The sequence below is a fragment of the Strix uralensis genome, chromosome 17 (assembly GCF_047716275.1).
Source record: "Strix uralensis isolate ZFMK-TIS-50842 chromosome 17, bStrUra1, whole genome shotgun sequence".
Classification (NCBI taxonomy): domain Eukaryota; kingdom Metazoa; phylum Chordata; class Aves; order Strigiformes; family Strigidae; genus Strix; species Strix uralensis.
In genome coordinates this window covers 6,878,862-6,905,378 of record NC_133988.1, presented here as the reverse complement: position 1 = coordinate 6,905,378, position 26,517 = coordinate 6,878,862, and the positions used below count along the sequence as shown (strand labels likewise).

Genomic DNA, 26,517 nt, shown 5'->3' with positions numbered 1-26,517 from the left:
CACTGGTTATACTGGGGACATGACTCCACTGCCTGCAAAATCTCAGTGGCTGGAGGTGGGATCCAGGCTTTGGTTTTTACCATCCTGTCGGATGGCAGTGATTCTGTCTGAGGAAAAGCATGTGCTAAACTTGCAGTGCACTGCTGGGGGAGGGAGGGATGCACACCAAGAAAACACTTCTACCCACAGCAGGTAAGGAACGGTGCCAGCATCGTACTATCAGTTGTGGACGACTGGTGGTGGGCAAAAATCCTGCCCACTTTCTAGATTCCTAAAAACACCTCCTCTGGGTCCAACAGCAGACTGATAGAAAACACAGCCCACAGAAGCAGTCCCAGCCAGATGGCGTTTGGAACCACTGTTAATCTTGACAACCTTTTGTAGTGTTCAAAGAGTTTACCCAGGAAAAAAAAAAAGCTCCCCAAAATGCCTGGATGCAAGGAGCGGTCCCGGCAGCATCCGCTTCTCTCTTTGTCTTCTCCACCAAGCATCTCCCGGCAGAACAAACCCGGGAGGAGGAGGAGGAGGAGGAGGAGGAGGCGCCTCCGGGAGAAGAGGCAGCGGGGGCTGCCCAGCCGCTGGGGAGGCGGGTGCTGGGGCAGGGACCCGACCAGATAAAATATCCCTGGGGCGTCGCTGCTCTGGGAGCGCCGGGAACCGCCAGTCGGGCAGCCCGGGGAGCCGGGGCGGAGCCGGCCGGGCGGGGCGGCCCGGACCCCCCCGCCTCCCCCGGCCCAGAGCCCGGTGCCTGCCCGGTCCGGAGCGCGGCGGCATCGCGGCCATGGGCTCCCGGCTGAGCCGGCAGAGCAGCCTGGAGGAGGAGGGCACCGAGGAGCCCTGCGCCGGCAGGCTGGAGGGCGGCCGGGGCGACTTCCACCTCTCCTCCCTGCTCCTCCACCCGCAGAAGCTGCCCGGGGTGCTGCGGAAAGCCTCGCCGGCACCCTACGTGCGGCGGGTGGGGTGGCTGCGGGAGATCCAGGCCACCATCCGGGAGCACAAGCGGGAGCACGCCGTGCACATCCTCCGGCTGCTGAGGAAGGTAAATGCTGCGGGCGAGCCGGGCCCGGGGCCGCCCCCTCCGGGCCGGCGGCGGGCAACAAAGGGCTGTGCGCGGCGCGGGCGGTGCCGGCCGGGCCGGGGTCTGCAGCCGTGTGCCCCCTCCCCCGGCGGCGTGGGGCAGGGGGACGGGGTTTACGACCCCCCCACCACCTTCTCCTCGGGGGTGCGGGTTTGCAGCCCCCCTGGGCGGGGCGGGGCGGGCGCTTTGTGCTGCCTTTGGCCGCTCCGTGCCCCGGCGCTGCGGGATCGCCTCGCTCGGTCCCCGCCGCGGCGGGCGGGAGCGGCTGCGGGAGGCGACACCCGCCCGGGCTCCCGGCCGCCTCCCCGTGTCCCCGCCCGGGCGAGGGGCACCTGGGCGGGCTGCCTGGGGGCAGGGAGCGAGGGGCTGGGAGGGAGGAGGGCTCTGCTGCGCGCAGCAAAAGGGGTGTCCGAGCCTCAGCTGTCCCCATCCACACCCCTCCCTGCCAGCCCCTGGGTGCGCTCGGGACCGATGCCCCCCAGAGAAAAGCCACTGCCGTCGCACTGCCACCGCATCCCATTATACCCACTCAGCCAGACTGGCCAAGGTCTGGCTTTGGAAGGACTCAAAATGGTTTTGGAGAGCACCTCTGGGACAGCCTAGGCTGAGAGGAGAGGTAAAAGGGGTCAGTGTATCAGTGGGAGCTTGTTTCTGTCTGCCGCCATTCAGGAACAGAAAAGCCAGTGTGCAGACAGCGTGGTGCCAAACTGATGCTGAGGACAGAGCCCTGCTGCTGGAACAGAGCCATCTCCTCCATCGCATAGGGCTACCATCACTTTCCAGGCAAACTCAGCTGCCCCAAACTGCGGGCAACTGTGCAATCATTAGCACGGGAGACAAATCCTCCCTCTGATTTGGACAGAAAACACCATCAGTTTTTAGCTTATGATGTTACTTCATTAGATAATGACCTACTTCATCTTGGGAACATACCGAGTTTCTCGCCATAGTGGCAAGTAACCTTTGGGTGTGAGTATGTTGGAGCAGGGACTGGCTTACTGGGGTGATTGTACAGCCATGCTGCCAGCTGCAGGGAGCTGCATTAACAGCCCCATCTCTGCTCTGAACTTCCTGCGTTTTACAACACATCCAACAGTGGTGGTCAATGCCCCAGGCTACCAGCAAGTTGCACACTCATGAGTAAGAATTTCCAGGACCAAAAATTAGATCTCTATTTCTCCTGTCCACTGCCTTAGCATGAGGATTGTTACCAGCACCACAAACCCTGTTCTTGCCAGGTGTGTAGACAGATAAACCCTGAGCAGAAAGCCTGTATCTGTGCACTAGTATGGCAGACAAGGGCTGAATAAGATTTCCAAGGCAGTTTCGGAAAGGCACTGTTACAAGAAGCTTGTGAAGAAAAAGAGGCAACCACTCACTTCATGAACATGGCGATGTAACGTGATCAGACTTCTGTAGGGTATGCCAGAGACCAGAACTACAGAACGTCATTTTCTATAGTGCTCAGCACCTCTCCTTGAGACTGAAGCACTGAAATCCTCCACAGACCTTGGAGGTCTCCAGAAGGTCCATCTGTGAACAGCCAGGGTTTGAATGCTAAGTCACGGGGCCATCTGGAATGGAGGGTCGTTTCTAAGCCCTCCTTTCAATGCAGCCTGCCAGCTCCTTTCAGGATCAGTTAGACACTTGGCTTCCCCTCATCTGCGCTGAGAATTACCATGTCCTGAACACTCACATTTTGTCCACTGCCTTTCCTGTTCCCCTTGTTATTCCTGGTCCCCATCTCTGCCTGTTCATGTCGAAATGGTGACCCTCTCTTCATCTATCTGCTCATGACAGAGCAGTGGGACATGCATCCCATAGTCACAACACAGCCTTCCTCTGCCAAGTAAGATGGGAGCCCATCCAACACCACCCCAAAGCCTCCAGTTCATTGTGTGCTCAGAGGTTTCAGAGACAGAGGGCTTCACCACTAACATACCACACCCTTCCACAACTCAACTGTCAGCCAGTCCGAGGTCATGTAATCAGAACCAGTCCTCCTCATATGTCCAGTGTCAGCTTCAAAGAGTACCAAGATCAGCCTTTTTTCTCATTTACAAATTTTCCTCACTCCTCAACTAAATTCAGCCCTTAGCTCGGTCCCCAGCATGTCCTTCCTTACACAGACTGGCTTACCTTGGCAGTAACACGCTCTCAGGAGTCACAGATTAATACGTCCCAGGTGAGGGTCTGTTTGTTACCTGTAAAAAGAGAGATACCTTGTTCACTCTAGTCAACAGTGAGGATATTTAACACCAGACCTCATCACTGTGCCTTGGGCCAGAGTGCAAACACCCCAGAGAAGGCAGCGCAATGGTGGGACCGGAATCCCAGCCTCCTCCAGTGAGCAGACACGCTCAGCCAGACCAGAGGACACGGGCTCCTGATGTGTGGCTCCTGCTGCAGACACAGACCTTGTCCAGCCCTGCAGATGTACCCGCAGGATGTAACCGTATCTGCCAGTGGTTTTTGACCTGTGGTCTGCAGGCTCCAAAGGCTGTGGGCTGCTCCTAGGATGTCGGGAGAGTTTAAAGCAAGCAAGCCATGCAGAAAGGGATCCAGTAACAGAGATGCAAGATCCCAGCATTTTAGAAGACTGCACAGAGAACTACAAACCACAGGTGTAGTCTTGTGCATGCTTGCTTTGTAAGGAACACTCGGACAGCTCCATTGTGCATCACCTTACCAGTCTCAGAAATACCCACCTACAAAAAACAGACCAGCTTCCCTGCTGGTCTAAGTGGGCATCGCTCAGCTGAGGCCAGGGGAGACATTAGACCCACACCAGCAAAAAGTCTGGTACAATCTGATTTCCCTGTGCTGAGACAGTGGCCAAGTGTCATTTTTAAGATAACAGCACTAAGCCAACTGAACTGGCAAGACTTATAATATTCTGCTGTCTTCAGCCACCCTTTAGGTGGTACAAAATTTTCCAAGAAATGAGAGAGAGAGGGAGGGAAATAAGATGAACCAGAAAATGCCCCTGGGCTAAGAATTTATATACTATCAATGTGAAGTGAATATTTACAGCTATATTATTTATAAAACCCTTGCAGGCAGGATTTATAATGGGAATGCAGATTCATCTTAATGGTATAGCTCCAATTGGGGGAGTTTAATTACTGCTTTGACATCCACTGCTGCATGCCCAGCCATGCCATCCTCTCGGCAGCTTTCTTCATCTCTGCATATTACACTTGGCGTAGGAGGCTCCACTTCCCTGAAGCCTTATGGTTAAGGGAGACATTGGCATGACGCCTTGGTACGCTCCTGGCCCACATCCAGCTGTGTGCTGTGTGTCCTTCAGGACTGATCCACTACTTGGGTTCCTTCGTTGCTTCTGGGTATCATCTGCGTACACAGAGTGATGGGGCTGTAAAGCATTTGATTTATTCTCCTCTTCTCCACCAGATGTGTAGCCAAGGTCTCTGGCATTGTGCTCTCTGCTCAATCCAAGTATATCCAGAGCAGGAAAGAGTGGATACAGTACTGGCTTTGATTGCTGCTTAGGGTTAAGATCCCACACCTCTGCCAGCTATGGCTCCATCCCTGCTGATGATGTATCTGTGTACACCCAGCTTTTTTTTCCCCTCTCTTTTTTTTAGCTCTCAGTGCATCTTTCACTGGGTGGTGCCTGAAGCACACATTCAGTGGAGCAGCACGAACATATGGGGCACCCATTTGCTTATTCATTTCTTCTGACAGCAGCATACAGAATGGGCATAGGACTTGTTTTCTTCCTCAGCTGAGCCCTCCATGTCAACTGAATCAAATCAGCACATCCCTGTTAGGGAGATATTTTCTTCTACATTTCTACTCCTGGGATATTTTTTTTCTGCCCTCAGGGTATTTTCATGTGAGTATGTGATTTCTCTTTCCCAGAGAAAGAGGCATTTTTTTTTCACAGCTCCATGGTACCTCCTGACTGTAGTAACTGTGTCATATATTGGGTCTTAGCTTTCCTCTTAGCAAGAAGTAGCTTAGTTCTTTGCAGTGTTGCCCATCTGGCCCCTGAGGAGGCTTTTTGTTCCCAAGGATGCTGAACTTTCTTCCAGCATGTCCAAAGGTGCCCCATACCTTGGTCCATGTAGGTAAGTTGCATGGACCACAGATGTTCCCCTAGCTCACACTGTGGAAGATGACTCCCCTTAACTGCTGTGTAGACCTACCTATACATTTACCATTACACCCAAAAGACAATACTGCCAGTGCTTAGTACTTACTGAGAAATTCAAAGCACAGCTAAACTCATACTCATGGGCAGGACTTGTGCTCAGCCAGCCACCACCAGGGTGTAGGGCAGTATCTAAATACCTGAGAAATGTTTGATTCTTCCAGAAAAGCTGAGGTTGGAGAAGCGGGTTTAGAGCCATTCCTGCTCAGCTTTTTCAGCAGATTCACACATAGAGGCTGACAAAACTGTGAGTTTCTCTGGAGCTAATTCTCTCTGGGCTCCAGCCAGCCTGGAAATGATACTGCTCTCACCTTCCTGTGGGAGGTGGAAACAGGGTGGTCAGCCCCGAGGCTGACTAGCTCAACTTAACACTGCATCTCATTCAGCTCTCTGCCTGTCCACACCCCCATCACAGTAATGCTGGGTCAGACACAGCTGCTTCACCTTTGTTGGATAGTTTCCTGTATTGAATAACTAGCTGGCACCTCATCAGATTTACTTTCTGGTTTCGAAACACATCATGATTATAGCTCCAGGGAAGTCCGTGTATCTGACTGACTGTTTTTCTTGTAGGACCTGGGACTGGAAGGAACATTCCTCAATGAAGTGCTCTACAAAAATGCAACTTTCCTCAACTTGGTCGATCCCATCTCCCATGACTTGCTGATGAGCCTCGCTAGAGATCTGCAGTGTCCCAAAAAGGTGAACCCTTTCGTCAGCTCAGTGAATACTTTCTGACTTAGCACTGATGTAAAGAGAGCCCTAATGGGTTGGCTGGTGCTGCGTGGTGCTCTGCAATCCTTCAGAACCAGCCAGTGTATGCCCTTGGAGTGGTAGCATATAGATTGTTGTGCATATTTCTGTAGAAATCAGTTAAAACTACTTCAGAACATGAACACAACTGAAGGAGGGGGCAGTTATGCGCACAGAAATCAGGAATTTACTTTTTGTGCCAACAGTAAACTTGATGACAGGTAAAAATATATGGTGTGGAAGGTGGTGCCATATTCACTGGTATGGCCCAGAGGTTCAAAGCAGCTAGCTTATGGGGCCGCAGTGGGGAACAGAGATCTCTGCCTCTGCAGGCAGAGGAGAGCTGCTCTCTTCCTGGGCCCTCTGCCACACATAACTACCCTAACCCGGCATTACATCCCCACTATAATCTCCCAGATCTCTGAGTAAAGAATGGGGCTGTAGGAATATATTGCAACTTGGGATTCAAGAAGCAAATGTGTTATGTGCACAGTATCCCTGCACTGCTCCAGCACTTTCCTTCAGAGAATGAGGAGAGCAGAGGCAAAGAAAGGCAAAGCTGAGTGCAGACAAACACCACAAATACCACACTCCCACTGCAACACCAGCATCCCCTTCTGTTACCCTTTGCCACCACAAACACTTGGATTTGCAATACATCCGTTTGCTCATCAGGTTTGGCAAGTGTCATGTTTGCTTTATAAGGAGAGCAATAGAGTGAATTTCTTTATTCAAAGAGAGATATTAAGTACACACAGCTCAGAGCAAACAGCAGCACCCTAGGGAATACACTGAATGCCTGGTGTAGATCAGTGGCATTTCTAAACTTGTTCTGCCATCTCCTGAGGCTCTCTGATAACAGTTAACCAGTCAGGTCTCAATAGACAAACTACATTTAGCCAAAGTTTAATCATCATCATTGGGCTGCAATGCAGCCTGAAAAAAAAAAGTATCTTCAAGTGTAAAAATTCTAGAAGCATCTAAAAAGGAAGGGGATGGGTTGCAGCAGTAGTACCTCTTAACAGTATTTCACTTGACTTCATCTCCACCTGTTCTACCAGACCGTCTCCAGCCTCACACTGTGCAGCACCCTTCAGGGGAGGCAGCATGAGGGGACATGACCCTACTCCAGTACCCAGGTGCCTAGCAGATAATACACTACAATTTTCATATACCTGCATATACCCCTCCTCCTCTGTTTTCATGTCTTACAGATGCACATGGTTATCTGCAGACACATGCACCATTATATAGATAAGATTTTCCTCATTCCCAAGGAAGATGTTGAGCACCTGAGCTGTCCTTCAAAGCCAACAGGAGTTTAATTAAGGGCTCGGAGAGACTCAGTACCCTACAGCACCAGCACCCTCCCCAGCACAAGCACTGGCAGACCACATCCCCTCTCCGACCCTGGCTGAGCAGCTGGTGGGTGTAACTGCCTTACTGGCAAGTAGGCTGAGTGCAATTCCCAGTCTGTCACTGGAAATTAAATCAGTGAGGACACGGGAAGGAACAGGAGAGTAATTCTCAGTTGTGAGCCAACAAACGTTTGCAGAGCATGGTGCCAGCTTCTGTGCTGAAGCCTGGTGTGCACGTGCACCCACTTGGAAAGGTTTGCTGTTGTAGGTGACAGCAGGGTGCCAGATGCAGCCTTGCCAGCACAGTAGTAGTCTAGAACAAGGCACCTAACCCAAGGGCACAGGCCAGTCCTGTGGGGTTCCTGGGGAAGCTGGGACGGGGATCAGGGGCGCCCAGCTGAGCACTGAGGCTGGGATCCCTCTCCACTTGGCACAGCAGGACGGCCACATGCTGGCAGCGCATCCCTGGGGAGTTCAGCTGATTCAGTGACTGCTTAGAAAAGTCACAGTGCAGCTGTTGGCCCACAGTACAGCACTTTAACCACTTCAAATAAAGAACAAATTAGCCTATTCCCTGACAGCTTTAGTATGTGTTTACCTATCAAATCCCTAAATGCACATGTTGCACCACAGCTGGAGGGCTGAGGAATGGGAATGCAGGTGTCTGTCAGCATTTGGAAAATATGATAGAGGGGGCAGAAATCCCAGCCTTGAGCAGCTGCCATTTGCCATTCTGCTTCACCAGAGGAAGAGAGGTGCTGTTCAAAGTCATGGTGATAGAGAACACATTCAAAAATAAACCCATGAAGGTAGCAACCACCTTGGTGCCATCTTTTCCGGATGGCAGGGGCTGGAGGGAACTGCTGGCATTGGGAAGCTCCCAAACTCAAACCTCCATGAGAAGAATGGACTGCAAGGAAGTAAGATGGAGTCTGGGGAATTCACTGGTTCCCTGTCCCAGCATCCCCCAGCTGGAGCACAGGAGGGAACAGAGTTGGGGTGCTGCTGCAGGAAGAGCAGGGATGTCCCAGGCACACCTCTCCCAGCAAGAAGCACCTTGGGGATGGGACAAAGGTGCTGACTGCTCAACTTTCCACATCAGGGTAACAGATAGTCCAAAGACAGTATGCAGTTAGAGTTTGGGAAGTATGGTAACAAGGTCATTGATAGAAGTTGAGCGTAGTCCTGTAACACAATGAGTTGGCAGCTCGTCTGCACAGCTGGGCCAGGTGCTGCTGAGAGTACAGCAGTGAGGAGCTAGGACCCTCATGCTATCCCTACACTGAGCTTCTTTGAAAGTGGAGATCTTTTGAAGAAAAGGGTGTAGGGGGTCCCTGCACAGAGCCCTTCTTGCATTGTCAGCCACCCCTGCTTTCCTGGGTGTTGCCTGGCCTAGAGCCAGACCCCCTGCCACAGCTCTTAGAAAATAATCCCCTCTTCTGAGCTCCACCTGCTCCTGGGTAGGGTGTGAAACTGTAGACCCATTCTGGGCAGGAACATGCCTGGCTGTGCTGGGGTGCTTCGTGGCAGTGCAGAGCTCCTACTGTTCCTTCTCCACCCCAGGAGGAGATGGCATGTGGCAGAGGCAACTCAGGCCTTCTCGCCATTCCCTCTTCATCTTCTCTTCACCTCCTCCCTTATATACATGCCCCTGCTCCACTACCATCTCTGTTCCTTTCTCATCTTCCTCTGTCCTCCCCCTTGCCTCCTGTTCTGCTGTGGTGCAGGCAGAGTCTAAGCTGTCCGTTTGCTTTCAGGAATATGACCCCTGGAAATCCTCGGACAGGATCTGCAGGCAGCTGATTTACCACCTAACCCCCCACTCAAAATGGCACCGACATGGCATGCCCCGGAGGAAGTCCCAAGTGTGGTAAGCAGCCTGGTGGGGACAATGTGGATGGGCACAGAGGGGCATCTGCCAGGAGAGGCTGTGCTGCAGCCAAGCACCATCCCAGTCTGCCACTACTGCCCTTCTCAGAGAAAGGCAGGGCTGAAAACCTGCATGGCAGCTGCTGCTCAGTCTCCTAGAAAGCCTCAGCCAAACAGCAAAGGGTCAGTACCAACATCCCTCTCCATCTGGTTTGCTATTTACTCCTTTTTATGTAGTCTTACATTTCCTCAATCTCTCCCAAGAGCATTGAAATCAATCCCACTGATTGCACAGCACAGACAACCCTCCTGGCAGGGCTTGCAGGGTGCTTGGCCCTAGGAGGATGACCAAAGCTGGCAGCCTTGCAGACACACACACCCATGTGCTGAGGGGAGCCGGCCCCCAGCTCTGCATCCCACTTTGTCCTTGTTTATCCCAGTAAAACTTCCCTGCTTGTGGGGAAGGTCTTCCATTACAAGGCACTACCACAAACTGATCACCCCATTCAGTAGGAACCACTCTGGGGTGGCTGGCAGAGGTGACCGTCCTTACTTACCTCCCGCTTCTCTGCCAGGACCAGGAGAGGGACCTGAGACAGCACAGAGCCTCGCACACAGGGAACCCAACTCAAAGCACATTGGCCACTGACAGCTACTGGGTGGCAGCTGCTTTCCACTACTACAAACATATTCAGACACCCACACTTGTTCTCTCCTTGACACTTGCTGGCTTTTCTAACCAGATAAAGAGCAATCCCTACTTCTTTTAAATCCACCCCTTCTCTCCTCATTTTCTCCGAGCAAAGCCTGTTCCTGTGACAGGGATCACCACTGCTGAAGAAAAGACAGAGAAGTGACTAAGAAAAGAGTTCATGTCAGCTCCATTAGCTTCACAGGAATAAATGCAGGATTTGGTAAAAAGAAATGCAAAATTGGCAGCACTCTGAGAATAGCCTTGGGCTTTCCTGAGACTTTCGGAGTCTTTGATGCATGTGCCAGCACCTTAAAATCCCCCATGGGAATTGACATTTCCATCATACCTTTCATTCTGACTCAGAGGCAGATCCCCACTGCATCTTAAGGAATAAAACCCCTAATACCACGATTTCCAGGCCATCTGCCTCTCATACCACAGCCCCACTTTGCCACCAAATCTAGGTGCTCTGTGAGTCTCGGTGCTCTCATCCCCAGCACCCCACAGGGCAGGACTGCTAGTGCCAGTTTGCAGGTGGGAACCACAGCACAGAACAAGACTGAGGGACCAGAGCTGAGCGAGTCCTTTTCCAGACCCACTCAGTTAGATGACATTTTCCATGTGGCATCCTGCAGAGCACTGGAGATGCAGGATGTAGAAAGCAGGTCTGACCTCGTCCCCATTCCCTTCCAAGATAGAGAGGCTTCAAGATAAGAAGTGCTGGAGACGGGGAGAGCTCTATGGAGGGTGGCTGTCTTCATTTCCAAGCTCCCTTTTGCTGAAACTCAGCCTCATTCTGGTTTTCCAAGTGAAAAATCCCTCCCTGCCGCTACCTAACTCAACCCTCTTCCCCCACACTCCTGTTTGCAAGCAGAACAAACCTCCAGTTGGACTCCAGACTGGAGAGTCAAACTGGAGGTGTTCCCTCTGATTGCACAGCCTGGGGAGAGCAGAGGACTGTCTGCTGCAAACTCATCTCTTAGTAACAACAGAGAGCAGGTCTGTGTCCAGAGGAAGATCTCTGGGCCCCATGAACCCAAATCCCACACAGAGGGGTCAGGCCCAAAGTACTGGCAAGGTACAGAGCATCTGTGAGCACAAGCAGGGAGAGGGCAGCAAGGCAGTGTGCGATGGAGGGAAATATAGGTCTAAAATGGGCGGCCCTACCTGGCAGCCAGGCCCAGCTGCAAGGTGTTACATAAGGCAGAAAGTAATTTTGATTAAATATTAAACAGCAGAGCTTCCTCTTTTAAGACTAGAGAGGAACTGGTTTGCAGTTTGCGGCAAAAGGTGCCTGCAGAGTTGGCATCTGAGGCCACTGCAAGAAAATGGATGTTGCCAGTAGCAGGAAGGCAAGAAATAGCTGCTTCATCAGGGCCTAATTTTGTCCAGCCAGGCTGTTTTTACCTGATCTGAATTCTCCACTTCCCTCTGTCTACTAGTGGGAGTATTTTATTATAATCTCTGTCCCTGAACCCATGCCCTTGGCTTGTATCCTTCCTGCCTTCAAGGTTCCATAAAAAGCATGGGTGCAGCAGCAATACTTTGAAGGCACTTCTAAAATCTAGTAGAGATTTGGGACAGCAGGGAGGAATCAGTGCATGGAGACCACATTCAGGAACTGAATTCTCCTCTTGCTTTTGCAGTCTCCTGGGTTTTGGCTTCTGGCTTTCATAGAGCTGATGCAGAACCCCCTTGATCTCTTCTGAAATGCGATTTCCGCTTTCTGGCAGCATGTCAGATGGGTCCAGGAGATAATTAACAAGCCCAGCCATACAGAGAGCTTAGAGCATCTGCCAGGTTTTAATTATGTTTGGGCTGTTATGGAGATGTGGTATGGGAGACAGAAAGGACCTGCTAGAGCTGATCCTAGTTCCTATACTGGAGCTAGATCACACATCAGATGTTCCTCTCCACTACTCAATAGCAAACCAGCGGGTTAGAAACTAACTGTAGTTACATCCCCATCTACTCTCAGTGGGACCCAAAACATCCAGTGAGTACAAACCTGAGCCAACCATGAACTGATACAGCAGAAAGGATAAGATACATTTCTTCAAGCACTCCTGTTTCAATACACAACAATGCCAGAACAGCTAGAACTGTAAACTCTAGTAAGAACCAATCACACTTCCACCAAGCAGGAACAGTATTATGCTATTCATGCTATAGAGCCCAACCAGATACTAAATATTAATAAATAGACTAAGTTAGCAAAGCATCAAACATGAGAACCTGCAGACACACACAGGTATGTTCCTCTAGACCTCCTTAACCACAAACCTGCTCCCCACTAAAACCAGAGGTCCCACCTGCTTCCACTACCACCTTAAATTCTGATGTATTCAGCCCAGCGCTATGACTGCAGCAAAGGTGCTGTGTGCCTTGCACAGGACACAGTGGGCTGCTGTTTATCCTGTTTAGCCATTCCTCTAAAGAGCTACTGACAGAAGTGACTGTAACGTGGCACCTGGCCCTGAGTCTGGGAGAGAAGTCAGGCTGCATGGTATTATCAGCTGAATGCCCCAGGCCAGAAGCAGAGTCATACAGAAACGTGGAAGGAGAAAGTTTACAGCAGCACAGTGGACTCAGTGCAACAGCAGCTGAAGCAAGTAGATGAGATCCAGCCCAGTGTGTGTCTGGTTTCTCTACTTGATTAAACTGTCAAAGGTGATGCTGGGAGGCAGTTTGCCCTCTGCATGCTAGTAGGTTCTTGACAGTGGCTGTCTGCCTTGTACAATGAAGGGTTAGCAGTGTCCCAGCTGTGCAGTCACCCAGAGAGATGATTTCAGCTGCCCAGGTGATAGATACCTGGGCAGGTTTGCACACTGAAAGCAAGGGGTTCAGTTCTTTCCTGAAAAATCCTGTCTCAGGTCTGCAGCTTCCAGCCATCAACCTGCACCCCACCTTGCAGCTGACCCTGCTTGGGTTGGCTGCCTAACCAAACAGGGAAGTCAAGCTTTTGGAAGATTTACTGGGGGTTTTAATTTTAAAAACTAAAAAGCTGGAGGATAAGATTTTCGCATCAGGGACCAGAATGACTACTGCACAACTGTCGGTCCCTTATATCCTAATAGGAATTCAGTTTTAGCACCATTTTACAGTTGTATAGATCACTCACACTTAATGAGGAGAATACATTCTAGAGTGTTGTATAACCCCAGCTTTGCTTTCTCATTAAATTGACGTTTATAGCATAAAGGGTAATGGATAAGAAATGCTGCTCTCCGCAGACATAGGCTTTTTAGGCTATCAACACCACTCTGTGGTATTTTGACAGATGCAGAATTTTTGGATGTTATTAATTTTTGTTTTCAGAAGTGTTGAGGCTTCCTCAATTCAGCATTACAGGAGAACTATGTGTTCTAGTACAAGTGCCACCATCTGCATCCCTGAATCCAGGGGGTTTATTACTTTTTGAGGGTAAAGCCATACTGGACTGCAATTCAGAGTGGAGAGGCAGAAGGGTACCAGGTGAAGGCAGCCTTTGTCTGGAGAGCTGGATTGCAGCCTTGTGCTGCGATCAAGAAGCTGTGGATTACAACTGAGCTGTCTTGGGAAAGCCATGTCAGGGAACCTTTTGTATCTTCCACTTGCATCATTCCCAGAGCTGGCTACTTCAGTGTAACTACTTCCTTTCTTGAGTGCAGAGGATCAAACCTGAATCCACAAAACCTGCAGGCAGTAAACACAGAATGATCTTTACAAGCCAGGTGTTCCTGACACAGAAGAAAACCCAGATTTTTCACAGTAACAGGTTATGGAAGAGCAAAGGCAGTTGTGTGCGTGGAGTGAACTCCCAAACTGCATGGATCTGGGCTTTCCTTTTCACAAGTCTCACCACAGTTTTACTTTGCTCATCTGAGCGAATTTCATCTTGGCTAATCCAAAACTGGGTGGAGAATAGAGTGTCCCTTCTGGGCTCATTGCTCTGTTTCCGTTATTGATGTGCATTGCTCAGACACTGCAGCATTAGGTGTACTTTTAAAATGCAGTCGAAGCGCTTGTGTCTAGAAGACTGCAAGGAAACAGCTCTAAAGGGCTTTGGATCTTTTTTTTTTTTTCTTGAAAACATCACTCAGGTCTGCAGATGACAGCTCTGGCAGATTAGATCCCAGCCTTCACATGACATGAGGTGAATATTAACTACAGCTTCGTGTCACCCTTATGCAACAGGGTAAATAGGCACCATCATTCCTGCTTTAGAGATAGGAAGCCAAGTCAGAGAATACCAGTCAGTTAACTAAAGCCACATGGTAATAGTCATATGGAAGTACAGGAACTGCCCCACACAATGTTTTCAAGAATCTCCTGCTCACAGAGATGTCAGCTGAACAGACATGAACTGGTGAACAAATTGTGGAGAGAGGCAGGAACTGTCCCCTCCCCTCATCTTTACAGTGCAGAGAGACCCAAACACTACCCACGATCAGGGTTCCCAGCAGCATCAAGAGGCAGGTACATCTGCAGATGCTGTTGGAGATGGCAGAAAGGGTCCAGCAGCTTGACACTGCCCTGTCACGGATCAGAAGAAAAAGTCCCAAGACTGAGAGGCAGGAGAAGCAGAACACTTTGATAGAGATAGACAATGAGTGAAATAATGGAGGCTGGGTGGCGGATGGTAGTGAAAAGGAATCAGCAGAGACCTTATATTTCATAACTCTTACACAGTTGAAGGTCTGACAAGGACATAGGCTGATACATGACATTTATAGTGAGGAAGTAGCATTATTCCCTGCTTTGCTAGGATAGATCTAAATAATGAGGGGAAAAAACAAGAGGTCTTGGATGGATCAGGTGGCAGCAGGAGGAAGGCCAAGGGTTCACAGCTCTCCTGAACACACCTTCAAGTAAAGATGACAGCAAAGCCAGGAGGAGGAGAGGCGCTTGGCTGCATCATCACCTAGAGATATCCATGTCCCACCCCAGCTGCAGAGGGAGGGTGGTAGGAGAAACACTGCCTTTGCACTCCCTTCTCTCCACAAGTGAGGGACCTCCCCACAGCTGATCAAAAGAACTTGGGTGCAAGGATGGAGATGTGACTAAGGGACTTCTTCTGGAAGTGGCCTGTTTGTGCACTGCCACCATCTTCACAGAGGTGCTGGGCTCAGCCTCAGAACAGCTTGCTCTGGGTTAGTCTAGGTCAGTGCTTTTGAGGCTCCTCTTTCCTTTTTCATGTCTCACTAGAGGCAGCTAAAGCCAGCCCTGCACAGTAGCACCCGGAGCTGCAGGGAAGCAAAGCAAGCAGATTATGCTAAGTCGGCAATTAAAAGCCCAGAGTCCATCCCCTAAATCACTGCTTAAAGCAGAGAAGCCATCCAAACATGCCTGTCACTAGGTTCTATGCAAGGAAGAGTAGCCAAGAGATACCTGACTTATGGCTGATTAGCCACTACTGGCAGTGCCTGTTAATGAATGAGGGAATGCACAGTGATGGGAGTCTCTGGCATCAGGAAAATTTCACATTTGGAGGCAAATTAAATGTAAAAGTAAGGGTGGAAAGGGGGAGAAAGTTGTTAATTCCCCAGACAGGCAGGGACTAGCTGGCATCCTTCATTACTGAAATTCTGACTTATCTCCTCCCAGCCTCTCTCCACAGTGCGGAGACAAGGAAAGGAGGCTGTGACTCCAGGAACCTGAACATTCTTGGGCTGAACAAGCTCCTCCAAACCCCACAAAGCTAACATAAGGTCAGGCACCGCTGTGGCTGCTGCAAGTCCCACCAGAGCAACAACCAGGAGCCATTACACCACTTCCCTGCAGCCGCCAAAGAATTTAGCTGATGAGCAAGAAGTTGAAGGGATTCAGTGCTAATAAGTTGTGCTGAGCTCTCAGCTTCATGGGCTCAAAGAAGCACCTGAAAGAGGGCCTAAGGGTTAGGTCCCTTGGGACAGGTCCCGGGGACAAACACCTAGCAATTAATTTCAGGTCTCCTAATTGTTTCATCTCAAGACAGCCCTGAATTTGCTTATATTAGCTGAGTTCCCAGGAGGCACGAACAGTGACCGGGCCTTATGTGGGGAGAGGGAAGATTTTTATCCCAGAAAAAAGCCAAGGGAGGCACAAGATGGTTTCATCCCTTTCCTGGCTCACATTTCCAATTGTGAGATAGAGATCCTTCTTCCGACACCTGCAGGTCCCTCAGACCCGTACACTGTCTGGACTGGGTGGATCTCACATGGCCAGGCTCGTGGTGCAGCCTGGGGACAGCTGGCTGATGCCCGCTGAAGAGCAGAATTGGCACCTAGGGAAGAGATGAGTGGGAGGAAGGCCAGACTCCAAGGAGAGAGTTGGGAACGACAAGGAGATGTACCTAGAAGCGCTCTCATCCCTCAGGAAGGCTGGACTAGGATTGCAAGCAGGGCAGGGTGGGCAGGCAGGCACCATTCCCCAATGGATGCTGCATCTAGCTCCAGGCAGGCAGCGGTGGGGACAGGCTGCTGATTGCCCTTGCTTCTTGCTCAAAGTTTCACAGAATTTCTCACTTGCAGTCATTTCTCCAGCATCTGAGGGAGTGGGGGTTTGTTTCCTCTCTGAGCTCGCTGCAGATAATACAAACACAGTCTGCTTCCCTGCATCCAGGGTCCAGATCCTTGTCAGATGCAAATCCCCACAATTATAAATCTGCACACAGCACCAGTTGCAGTAGCATTAGGTTAATCCAGCCTCCAGTGCTTTGCAGTCCTCTGCCCACAAGTCCCATGGGCACCAAGAGCCACGTCGCTAAGTAGCTGTTTTGTCTTGTAGAAAGAAAAAAAAGCTTCTGCAGCTGAAGCGATCTTTAAGCCTATTTTACTTGCAGAAATTAGGGGATAATAGATGACCCATTTCCTTGGAAATAAACCTGGCATTTTCTCAGCTGCTGCACAAGTGTCTGAGAGCTTGGGATCCTGTGTATCGTGCCCTCCCCCCCCAGAGAAACAGAGCTTAGCAGAGCTCCAAAAAACCACCAAGAGTCAGATAATTCAAAGTAAAGCATCTACCCACGTCTCCCTGTCCCTTCTCTGACAGCAGATATATTTACCTCTAAAGCAACTAAAGCAACAGAGGAGGAGGAGTGCTCAGCTATTCTGTGCCTGCCCCAGAGATGGTATTTAGCTGCACCTCTTGGAGCTGCACAGAAACACCAAGCAGGAGAGCTGCCAGGGTTCACAGCATGCGTGGAGCATCAGGTCTCATGCTTCAGCACTTACCAGAGAGCTGGGGGCCTGGCTGCAGCATTAGGGCTATGTCCACCAGGGTGAGGCTTCTACAGACACATCCCTACAAGAGGCATTTTTATAGGCAAGAGAGCAACTTAAACACAGGAGGAGCCCACAGTGCTGAGACAGGAGGCCAAGAGTCACCCTGGCAGGTACTGCAATGAGGGCAAAAGGAAGCAGCAAAAACACAGGAAAGGAAAGAAAAAAGAGCCAGCAAAGGAGGGAGGGAGGGCCCTGGCACAGCACAGGAGGCAGGAGGGCTTAAGCACATTCAGGCAGGAGCAGTCCAGTCTGGAGAATCAATTATGGGAAGATAATTTGTCTGCTTGATTAAGGCCTCCTTGGAGTATTGGCTTGTTGCTGGGGAGAGCAGCAGAAGGTACCGGCTCTGGTCAGAGCACGATCCATGACTTATTACTGCAGTCCCTGCATAGCAGTCAACAGGAGGGGAGGCTTAACGGGCAGAGACAGACAAGCACATTGCTTTTGTCCTTCTGACATTTCCCCTGACTTATCACTGCCTGCACTCTGAGCCAAGTCACTCAAAAGGGGACCCCAAGAGCCATTCAAACTTGCTCCCTGTTAAGAAAGCTGCTGCTGCCGACACGGCAGGAAACACGGCACCTGAATGCTGAGGCCCGGCAGAGGGAGCGGTGCCGGCTCAGACGTGCCCTCCAGTGGTCCCCACTCCAGCCCGGTTCCATCCCCATATCAAACTGGGAGCACTAAGGCTTGTTCCTTCCAGCTTTACAGTAGGAATGTCAAAGGAGGGTTTGCACAGACTCAGACAAGGCTCGGGGCTGGGGTGGGGGGAGGTGTTCCTATGTTTATGTTCCCTTTCTGTGACACCACCCCCCCACCCCCCCCGGATCTGCCATGGGTTGCAGTGCTTGCAGGACTGGGGAAGAGAATTTCCAGGAGGCACAGGCTGCATTTGCACAAAACAGGCACTGAAGTAATCACAGGCTTGCTTTTATGCTTGTTTGTCCTGTGTTCCCCCACACCCCCAAAGTCTTACTCTAAACCAATACAGACCAGAGAAGGCTTCTGTCTCATCACTTGTACCAGCCCCTACCAGATATAGGGGACTATTTCCCCTGTGCAGTCAGGTTCACACTCAAGATTCATTTCTCCCTGCTTAATCGGACCAAGATGAACACACACCTCCAGTGTGCATTCGATACTTGGTTTTGCTAGAACAACAAGTACTCCATATCAAACACGCAGATAAAACATCTAGCACAGCTAAAGGGATAACGTGCCAGGGGAGACCTGAGACTCTACCAGCTTTGAGGTCAGTGTCTGAAAGATTTTATGCAAGTTGAACCCTCTTTTGTGGTAGATCGTGCTACACCACTGCCAGTGGTTGGTGACAGACTATACAAAAAAAGAGCACACATTGTTTTTCCAGGAGAGTTGAAGAATTACAGCTCCCAGGCAGCCTGGGCTCGTATCAAGCATCCCTTGGATTAGCAGGAGAAGGGGGACTAGCCCAGTGCCATCCAGACTGCAGCATGCACAGTTCACAACTCCTACTGCTATTGCAGCAGCTAAGAGAACTGCACCGCTGCTACAAGCAATGTGGTTGATTAATTCTTCACAGTCCTGTCTCTGGGGCCCTGATATTGGAGAGATATCAAGTACCATCTTCAAGTGAAGGCCCTTTGAAGAACTCACGTCTGTGCTTTCAGATCAATTAAAACTTACCAGTACATCAGGCTCTGCTGTTTGACAGTACAGACAAGCACTGCTCCCCTTACCCATCCCATGATCCCCTGAGAAGTAGTCTGGGTCATCTAAAGGGCAAACATTTAGTAAGTAATACATAAGGCTCTTTTAAACCTTTAGGTCTTAATGTAAGTTATTCCATACTGTTATTACCTCTCTACCATGAGAGCTCATTAGCTGAAATGCGTGCTTGCAGATACAGCCTCAGCCTTCACAGTGAATTCCCACGGGAAACACAAGGACACAGAAGTAGCCCGAACAAAATGCTGCGAAACCCAGAGCAGGAGTTTGTGGGCTTGAGAATTGGCAGGGCAGGCCACAAGGTCTTTTCACCTCACGCTCCTACAAGGAAGCACAGTTTGCCAGTGTTGAATGTGTCCATGAAGGGCTGTTGCCTGCATTGATGCACATTTATTCACTTGTATTCTTGCATGCTCATAGGGGTTATTAAGGACTGAAATTTCCAGGATGCCATGAACTGTGTATGTAAAGCAAAGCTATAGAGGCAGCCCTCTCCACAACTACAGAAGGGCTTGGCAACACTAAGGCTCGTAGGGGCATTCTCACCTGCCATGGGAGCTCCTGCGGTGCTGCAGCCTCCTCCGAGGAAATTGCATGTCCCCATGTACCCATTGCTCTCAGGGACTGGCTGTGCCACAGGTGTGCAGGACACTACAGAGAGCCAGATAGGAAGAGTGGGGACCTTCAAATTGGTGGTTAATTCTTAACCCACCCTGCTTCTCCCAAGCTCAACAAGGCACTTACAGACCCACTGAGCACATGACTAATAACACTAGTGGGTTATCTACATCTACAAGGGCTCCCATAGCCTTAAAGCTAGATGTGTCTGAAAGGAGAGCAAGACTAATATCATCTACACTAAGGGATTAGGTTCTCCTGTGTTACACCAACGCATGTTTCTACTCAATCTTGCAACATATCCCCACCAGCTCCTATAACCCCACAGCTCCCATTTCTCACAGCACTCTCAAAAACCCACAGTCCATCATAAAACTCCACATCCCACTCCCTTCACATACCCAACAACCCCATTTGCCTGCTGTACAGTTTGCCTACCTCCTCCTCACTGCACTTGCCAGGCAGACGGCAAAAGAAAGGGCTGAAACCACCTCTCTAGATTTCTTTTAGCACCCTTATGCTCTCCGCACCTCCTCACAGCTGCAGCAGATCCCAGATGATCTGCTGACCACAGAGACCCACATAGGCAGCCACTGGTGCTGCTTACTGAGTAAGTGCTGCTTGGGAAGGCTTTTAAAGGGACATGCAGTAAATCTACTCCTGGAGTGCAGTTTGCCTATAGAATGTTTTCCTGATAAAATATCAATTTCTGAGCTTTTTAACACTGCTCTCCTCTGCAGTAGCCCTGCAGCACAGTCTGTTTGCAACAGACCTTGGCATGCACCTGGAGAGGTGGCACACAAACAGCCCACACACAACGCAAACCAATGCACTTGGAAAGTTTGCTTGCCTTGGTTATTTTTGCTTTCTATGCATGAGCGTCTGTACAGGCACATACAGACAATCCCTTTGAAATGTGCTAGTGGAAGACACTTTAGCATCCTGTGTTTAGCCAGTTCTGGCAAAGTTTATGTGTAAATCCTGAGAATATACAGGCAAGCCCCAGGACACAGTCTGCCCTGAGGCATGGTGCAAACCTTGTGCTTGCTTCCCCAGTGAGCTCCATTAACCCTTTGCTTAACGTTCTAGCCCATGTTCTTAATGAGTTTTCCCATCTCAAGTGCTCTCTCACTTGGGTGAGAGATGGATGAGAGTGGTCCCCTTAATGATCTCTCTCTCTACCCCTTTCCATCATCAGCCTGAAGACCAGCCTGCAGAAGAAAGTGAGCCAGGACTCCATGGATTTGTCAGGGATCCCCCTGACCATGCGGGATGTCCACCGCATGGCCTACTACCTGCAGAACAACGGGGACCACCTCACCTCTGTGGACCTGAGCTTCACCGAGCTGAATGATGACATGGTGCGCCTGCTGCTGCCCTTCCTCTGGGCACTACCCAAGCTCACTCACCTTTCCCTCAATGGCAACCGACTGACGCGGGCGACCATGAAGGAGCTGACTGACACCATGAAAGACATGAACAAGTTCCCTTGCCTGGCCTGGGTTGACCTCGGCAACAACGTGGATGTCTCCTCCATGCCACAGCCTTTGCTCGTGGGCCTGCGCAAGCGCCTCAGCCAGCAGACCACGCTGCCTACCATCTATGAGGCGCTTGACTGCGACTCGGAGATCTCCAGCGGGCACGAGGGCAGCCAGCCAGAGGACGAAGCAGCAGGAAGCACCCTGCCACGTGCTTTTTCTCAGCAGGGCTGCGAGAGGTGACTGGACAACGGGCCGGCGCTGGCACACTGAAGCCACCCCAAGGAGAAATCTTGAGTACAAACATCAAGCAGAGGGCCAGCTTTACCGGCTTCCTTTGGCTCTTTTCTCTCGCCTTCCCTGACATCTCCCCCCCACTTGCTGTGAGACAAAAGCCTGTCGTCCCCCCACAACGTGCTCCGCTCCCTCCCCTCACTGCCAAACCCATCGCCCACGTTCCAGAGAGGAACCAGTGACTTACAGTGAACCTGGTCCCCAGGCAGGGTCTCACTGGAAGACGGGAAAAGACCTGTCGGAGTCAAGAATATCCTCCAGCAGCCATTGGGTTGAGGGAAAGGGATGGGGGGGAACCTAAAACAGAAACAGGCTTGTAGTTTACTTCCTTTCTTCCTTTTCCTATGCACCTTGGAAACCTTGGGACCTGCAGCCTTGAGTGTGAAAGGAGGTACCCCAAGAGCCTAGCTGCTGTGGAGCTTAGTTGAAGGGCTCAGAGGCCAGAGCTGGAGCCCGGCAGTGTGTCTCCCTCTTGTGTCTGGCTCCTTTTGTTTTGTTTTTTTCCTATTGTGTGTTTTGTATTAACGTCTGAACAAAGGGACTTGGTCAGAGACCATTGGATCGCGTAGGCTGGGGCGGACACATGGCTTGGAACTGCAGCATCAGGATATTTGCTGTGTGACCGGGGTGAGAGGGAGGGGAAGGAGGTATGTGTTGGTGGGAGCATGGGGGATGGGATGAGTTGGGATGGGATGGGAGGAGGGGGGAGGAGAGGGAGGGGGAACAGTCTTGTGGATTAGCAGGATTGGTTTCAAAAACTGTGCTTTTGTACTAAAATTACAAGTTCCAAGTGAAATTGCGGAAAAGCAGACAGCTAAGCGCATAACTGTGGCACTAGAGGAGCAAGCAGTGAACATGCCAGAGGTGGGCACTTCCCAAACTAAAGGGCAAAGCTTTGGCTCCTCATGGCATATTGCATACCTCGTAATACAGACATGACATGAGCAGCTGCATCGCCATTTCCAATGCTGTCCAGAAACCAAACCACTGATGCAATATTTCTAGTGTTTTCCACATTGCTCATGCTCTATGTAAACATAATAAACGGTTCTCTTGGACATGAGCGTGAAGCACTACAGAGTCTGAGTATCTGGGTTGTTCACAAATTGAGCCAGAATATGGACCTGGAGTCCTCATGCAGTGCCTGAGCAGTGTGGGAGAGGATCAGCAGGTACCATTTACATTGGTGAGAGTTCATTCCTCTAAGGAAAGAGAAACACGGATGTTCATTTGTGGTAGGCTGCTGCCCTTCATGTTGCAAGGTGCTGATACAAATCAGCTGATCAGACTTTAGCTGTTAAGTCAAGTCCTCTCAATTATCTGTCTCCCCAAGAATTCAGAGAGCAGATATGGTTTTGAAAGAGTTAAAAGTTAAAGAAATCGGACATATTAAAAAACACATATGAACCCTTGCCCTCCTAAATTAACAATGGTAACTTTGCCTTCCTCTGCTGATTCTCTCTGGGAGTCTCAACACATGTAAGCAACTCTCATAGACTAAGCCACACAACTCCACATGAAATAGATATAGCCTTCATGCTCCTTGCTGATTTTACAAGACATTGCAAGAAAGAAATCGGTGATACTTTTCAAGTGATTTACCTCTGGACCAAGGGTGTGAGCACACTGGAAGGTGTTTCTGATCAACTGCCAAAGCCCCCAAAAAATCCAGTCCCCTGAGGAAGAGAGCCGGGTTTAGGGACACTGTGCTGAGTATTACAACCTGACTGCAAATGCTGGACCCAGTCCTGTTCACACTCCGATCACTGGGGCAGGACCTCATAACCTTCATGTTGTTAACTTGCAAACAGAAATGGTGTAAAGTCTCTGTCCTGCTGGCCAAAAAGAGTAGAAGGTACAAGCTAAAGCAAATATAGCTAGGGCCAGGTGCTAGCTGCCTGTCCCAGGTGAAAGCATTTGACATGGTTATGATTTAGTAGTAATTTAAGATTTATGGTGCAAGGTAGATCAAAAGGTTGAATTTTAAGATTAACAAGGTGATTTGGTAGGATATGTTATTATTAAAACGGTGACTTAATTACAGATTCGAGAATGACAAGAATCACACTAGTATCCTAAATCAAAGTATATATATGTCTAAACAGAAGACATACACACACACACAAACAGCATGGAAATAGTTGGATATCCAGTGAAATATATAGACGTCCACACTTGTGAAGGCAAATGTGCGTATTTATGCACATAAATAGGCAAAAGATGGAAGAGGCTAGCCTATAGTTAAAATTTCTCTCTTCCTGAGTCTGGACTAAATGCTCACAATGCATCGGTATTTCTCAATGGGCAATAATGGAGTCTCGAGAAGAAGTCTGACTTTACCCTGGCCTTTCATCAGCTTTGCGGGCAGATGATTAGGAAGTATTACTCTGGTACTTTCCACCAGTGCACAGGCCCAGAACTTGCTAGATCTTGAAGTTCTGGTATCACCCCTTTGGGCCACGACCCAGGTACGGATGCAGTAGGCTGTCAGGAGGTGATTTATTGTCATTACCGTTCCCAAGCAGTAGGGGAGGCAGGAGCCAGGTGCATTAAGGGGGTGCCTTAATGCTCTGGTCACTGCCTTTCCCAATTCATCTTGCGGTGGCATGTGGCCCAGGGAGGGGAAATGGCACGAAGCAGCCCAAGAGAGGGGGTAGTTGCGCCACCACACTGCCCCATCCCAGTGGAGGTGGAAGAGAAAAGGCCCTGAGATAGCCAGAATATGATGTTTGGCCAGGAGGATGGGGAACAGGGCGTGCAAATGTAGCCAGACCCCAGCACAACCCAAGGTGGGAAGGGAGCATGTGCTCCCCTGCACAGTTGTCACCCAAACCCACTTTTTAGCCCTTCTAATGAATCTGGAGAAGCAGAGTCATTTCTATGGCAAAGACTGTATTTGGGGAGCATGAGATTGTTTTGCAAAAGGCAAACCAGAGCTGCTCAAGCAGCCATTCCCATTACTGGGGGAAGGGCCATGCTGCTTCCAGAGGTCACCACCTGCCTCTCTTCTCACAACTCGTTTTTCCCTTATCAGTGTAGTATCTGTTTCCTCCCCTGCTGTGGAAAGGATGGTATTAATTTTTTCTTTTTCTTCTTTTCCTTCCAAAATACCTTTCAGCAAAAATGAAAAGCATTTCAAATGTCAGCAAGATCTGCTTAAACTCTTACAGTTTAAACGGAGCAGCACTCTGTGCCAAGACAAAAACTTGGGCACGAAGCATTTAAATGAAGGCTTGGAGCCACCTGGTGAGTCAGTGGCATATCTAGAAAGAGGAAGCAGGGGTGCTGAGCATGCAGTCTTTGGCTCTGAGCACTGTCTCTGTAAGACTCTGCATCAAGGCGTCTTCACAGCTTTTCCATAACAGTGGCACCCCGCCCAAAATGAGGCAAGACCCCCAGCGTGCAGCCCACCACTGACACAGCTCTTCCCTGCAGACCCCCTGGCCCAGCCCCAGGGAGGATCTGTGCAGCCTGTTTCCAGCCCTGCTGAAAGTCATGGGTTTGGTCTGAGCTGTGCTAGTCAGCAGGACGGAGATGAGACATTCAGCCCCTTGCAAGGGAATTCTGTGCTAATCACCGGCGATGCCTGGCTGCCAGTTGGCAGCTCCAGGAGCTGGAGATAAAGCATGGCTTGAAACAGACTGGTTCATCTGAGCAGCTGTGGGATCCACGTTTATTCCTCCATACACACTTGGTTGTTTTGCCATAGAAACCTCCCCATGGAGAACTGGTGGTGAATAAATACTTGCAAATGCAAATTATGAGGTCCTGGCTTAGGAAACTGCCACCGCTTCTCAGATGAACTCCGATGGGTTGCAATTTAGCTGTGGAGAAACTGTCACAGCACACCCAGCTCTTTGTTCTCTGCCAGCTCCTGCCCACATGGACAGGTGAGGGACTCTGTGGGAGCACAGTGGTGTGCATCCAGCTCCAGAGCTGTGAAATGCCCCCAGAGGATCTCCTGCTCAAGGACCAGGCCCGGCGGCCCCAAATCCAGAGGAAGCTAATTTCATAAAAGCTGAGGTCACAAAGCAGAGAGGATGACACAACCCAAAGGAGCCTTTCCTTGCATTGAATGAGGAAGCTCAGGGCTTTCAAAGGGGATTAAAGGGATGAGCTGCTAATTCACGTCTCCTCACTGGTACCCAGAGGGACCAGCTTTGTTATGCTCCTAAATCAGGGGATGCCTGCCCTGAAATGAGCCTCTGTCTCCTGCTAGATAACACAGCAGGAGAGATGGATCCCTGTCACACTGAGTGCTCTCTCTCCTTCTTACCATACTTGCTGGTGCAGGGCTGTAACCTCAGCTACTTAAAGCAGCACATGCACCTCAGTATTAAGACTCATACAGCAGGCTATCTCCACCATTTGCAGTTTCCCAGTCTCCCTCCCTCTCTCTCCGTGACCTATGTCATGTAGCAGAGAGGAAGCTGCAGCTGCACAGCGTAGTATCACAGCCCTTTCTCCACCCCTCATCTCCCACCAGGTGCTCAGTCTAACAATACATCTTGAAGTGAGACATTTAAGCACACCCTTCAAAAGTAGTCTTCTAGAAGGAGAGGTCATCAGGTGCAAAGCCATGCCACACCTCCCCACTGTCTTATTTTTCCCAGGCATTATAAATACCCTGCAGAAAACCCTCCTACTCCTCCTGGGGTTGCTTGGTCCCTTTTCAGATCTACAATCACATAGTGGCAGGGCATGAGACAGTGAACTCCCACCTCCACCAATCTGTGCCCACAGCAGCTTCCCCCCCAGCACCCCTCAGAGCAGGCAGCTTCCTACCTGGCACAGCACCCCCTCTTGCATGCTCCCAGGGCCACCTGCAGCATCTCACTTGAAAATGCTGGTGAGCACCATAAGCTGGGGCTCTGCGTGGGGTCAGGCAGGCAGCAGAGAGCTCTAGCAGAGCCAGCCCCCAAAGCCCAGCCACAGCGAGGTGCACACATGGGGGGACGTGGAGCAGCACTGCAGATAAGGAGGCCATCGATGCCAAATAGCAGAGGGAAGAAGGAGCAGGCCAGACCTTTTCAGTTACTCAAATGGAAATGCACTTGTTCCCTCCCTACCTAACTGGACAACACCTTCCTCACTCCTCCATTCTGTATTTTACCCCAGCATCTGACCACAAAACCCAGGGTGACCATCTTAGCATACTCCAGGTAGCAATATGCCTGGCACTGAGGCCACAACAAGGCTCCCTCATTCCTGTGACTTTGTCTAAATAACTGGTAATCATTAAGGATG

At 50.3% G+C, this 26,517-nt stretch overlaps 2 protein-coding genes across 2 annotated transcripts in view; one reads left to right on the top strand and one right to left on the bottom strand.

Annotated features, from left to right (window-relative positions):
• GGT1 (gamma-glutamyltransferase 1) overlaps window positions 1-3,268 on the bottom strand; it is a 46,948-nt gene extending 43,680 nt beyond the window's left edge. Inside the window, exon 1 of the mRNA XM_074887364.1 lies at window positions 3,218-3,268. The gene's annotated coding sequence lies outside the window, so the exon portion shown is untranslated. The remainder of the gene's footprint in view (window positions 1-3,217) is intronic.
• LRRC75B (leucine rich repeat containing 75B) lies at window positions 642-21,910 on the top strand. Its single transcript, XM_074887366.1, has 4 exons — window positions 642-1,039; window positions 5,829-5,957; window positions 9,124-9,236; window positions 20,697-21,910. Exons 1-4 carry the CDS (start codon window positions 782-784, stop codon window positions 21,217-21,219), a joined length of 1,023 nt encoding a protein of 340 aa, XP_074743467.1. The 5' UTR covers window positions 642-781; the 3' UTR covers window positions 21,220-21,910.
• The last annotated feature ends 4,607 nt before the right edge of the window (window positions 21,911-26,517 follow it).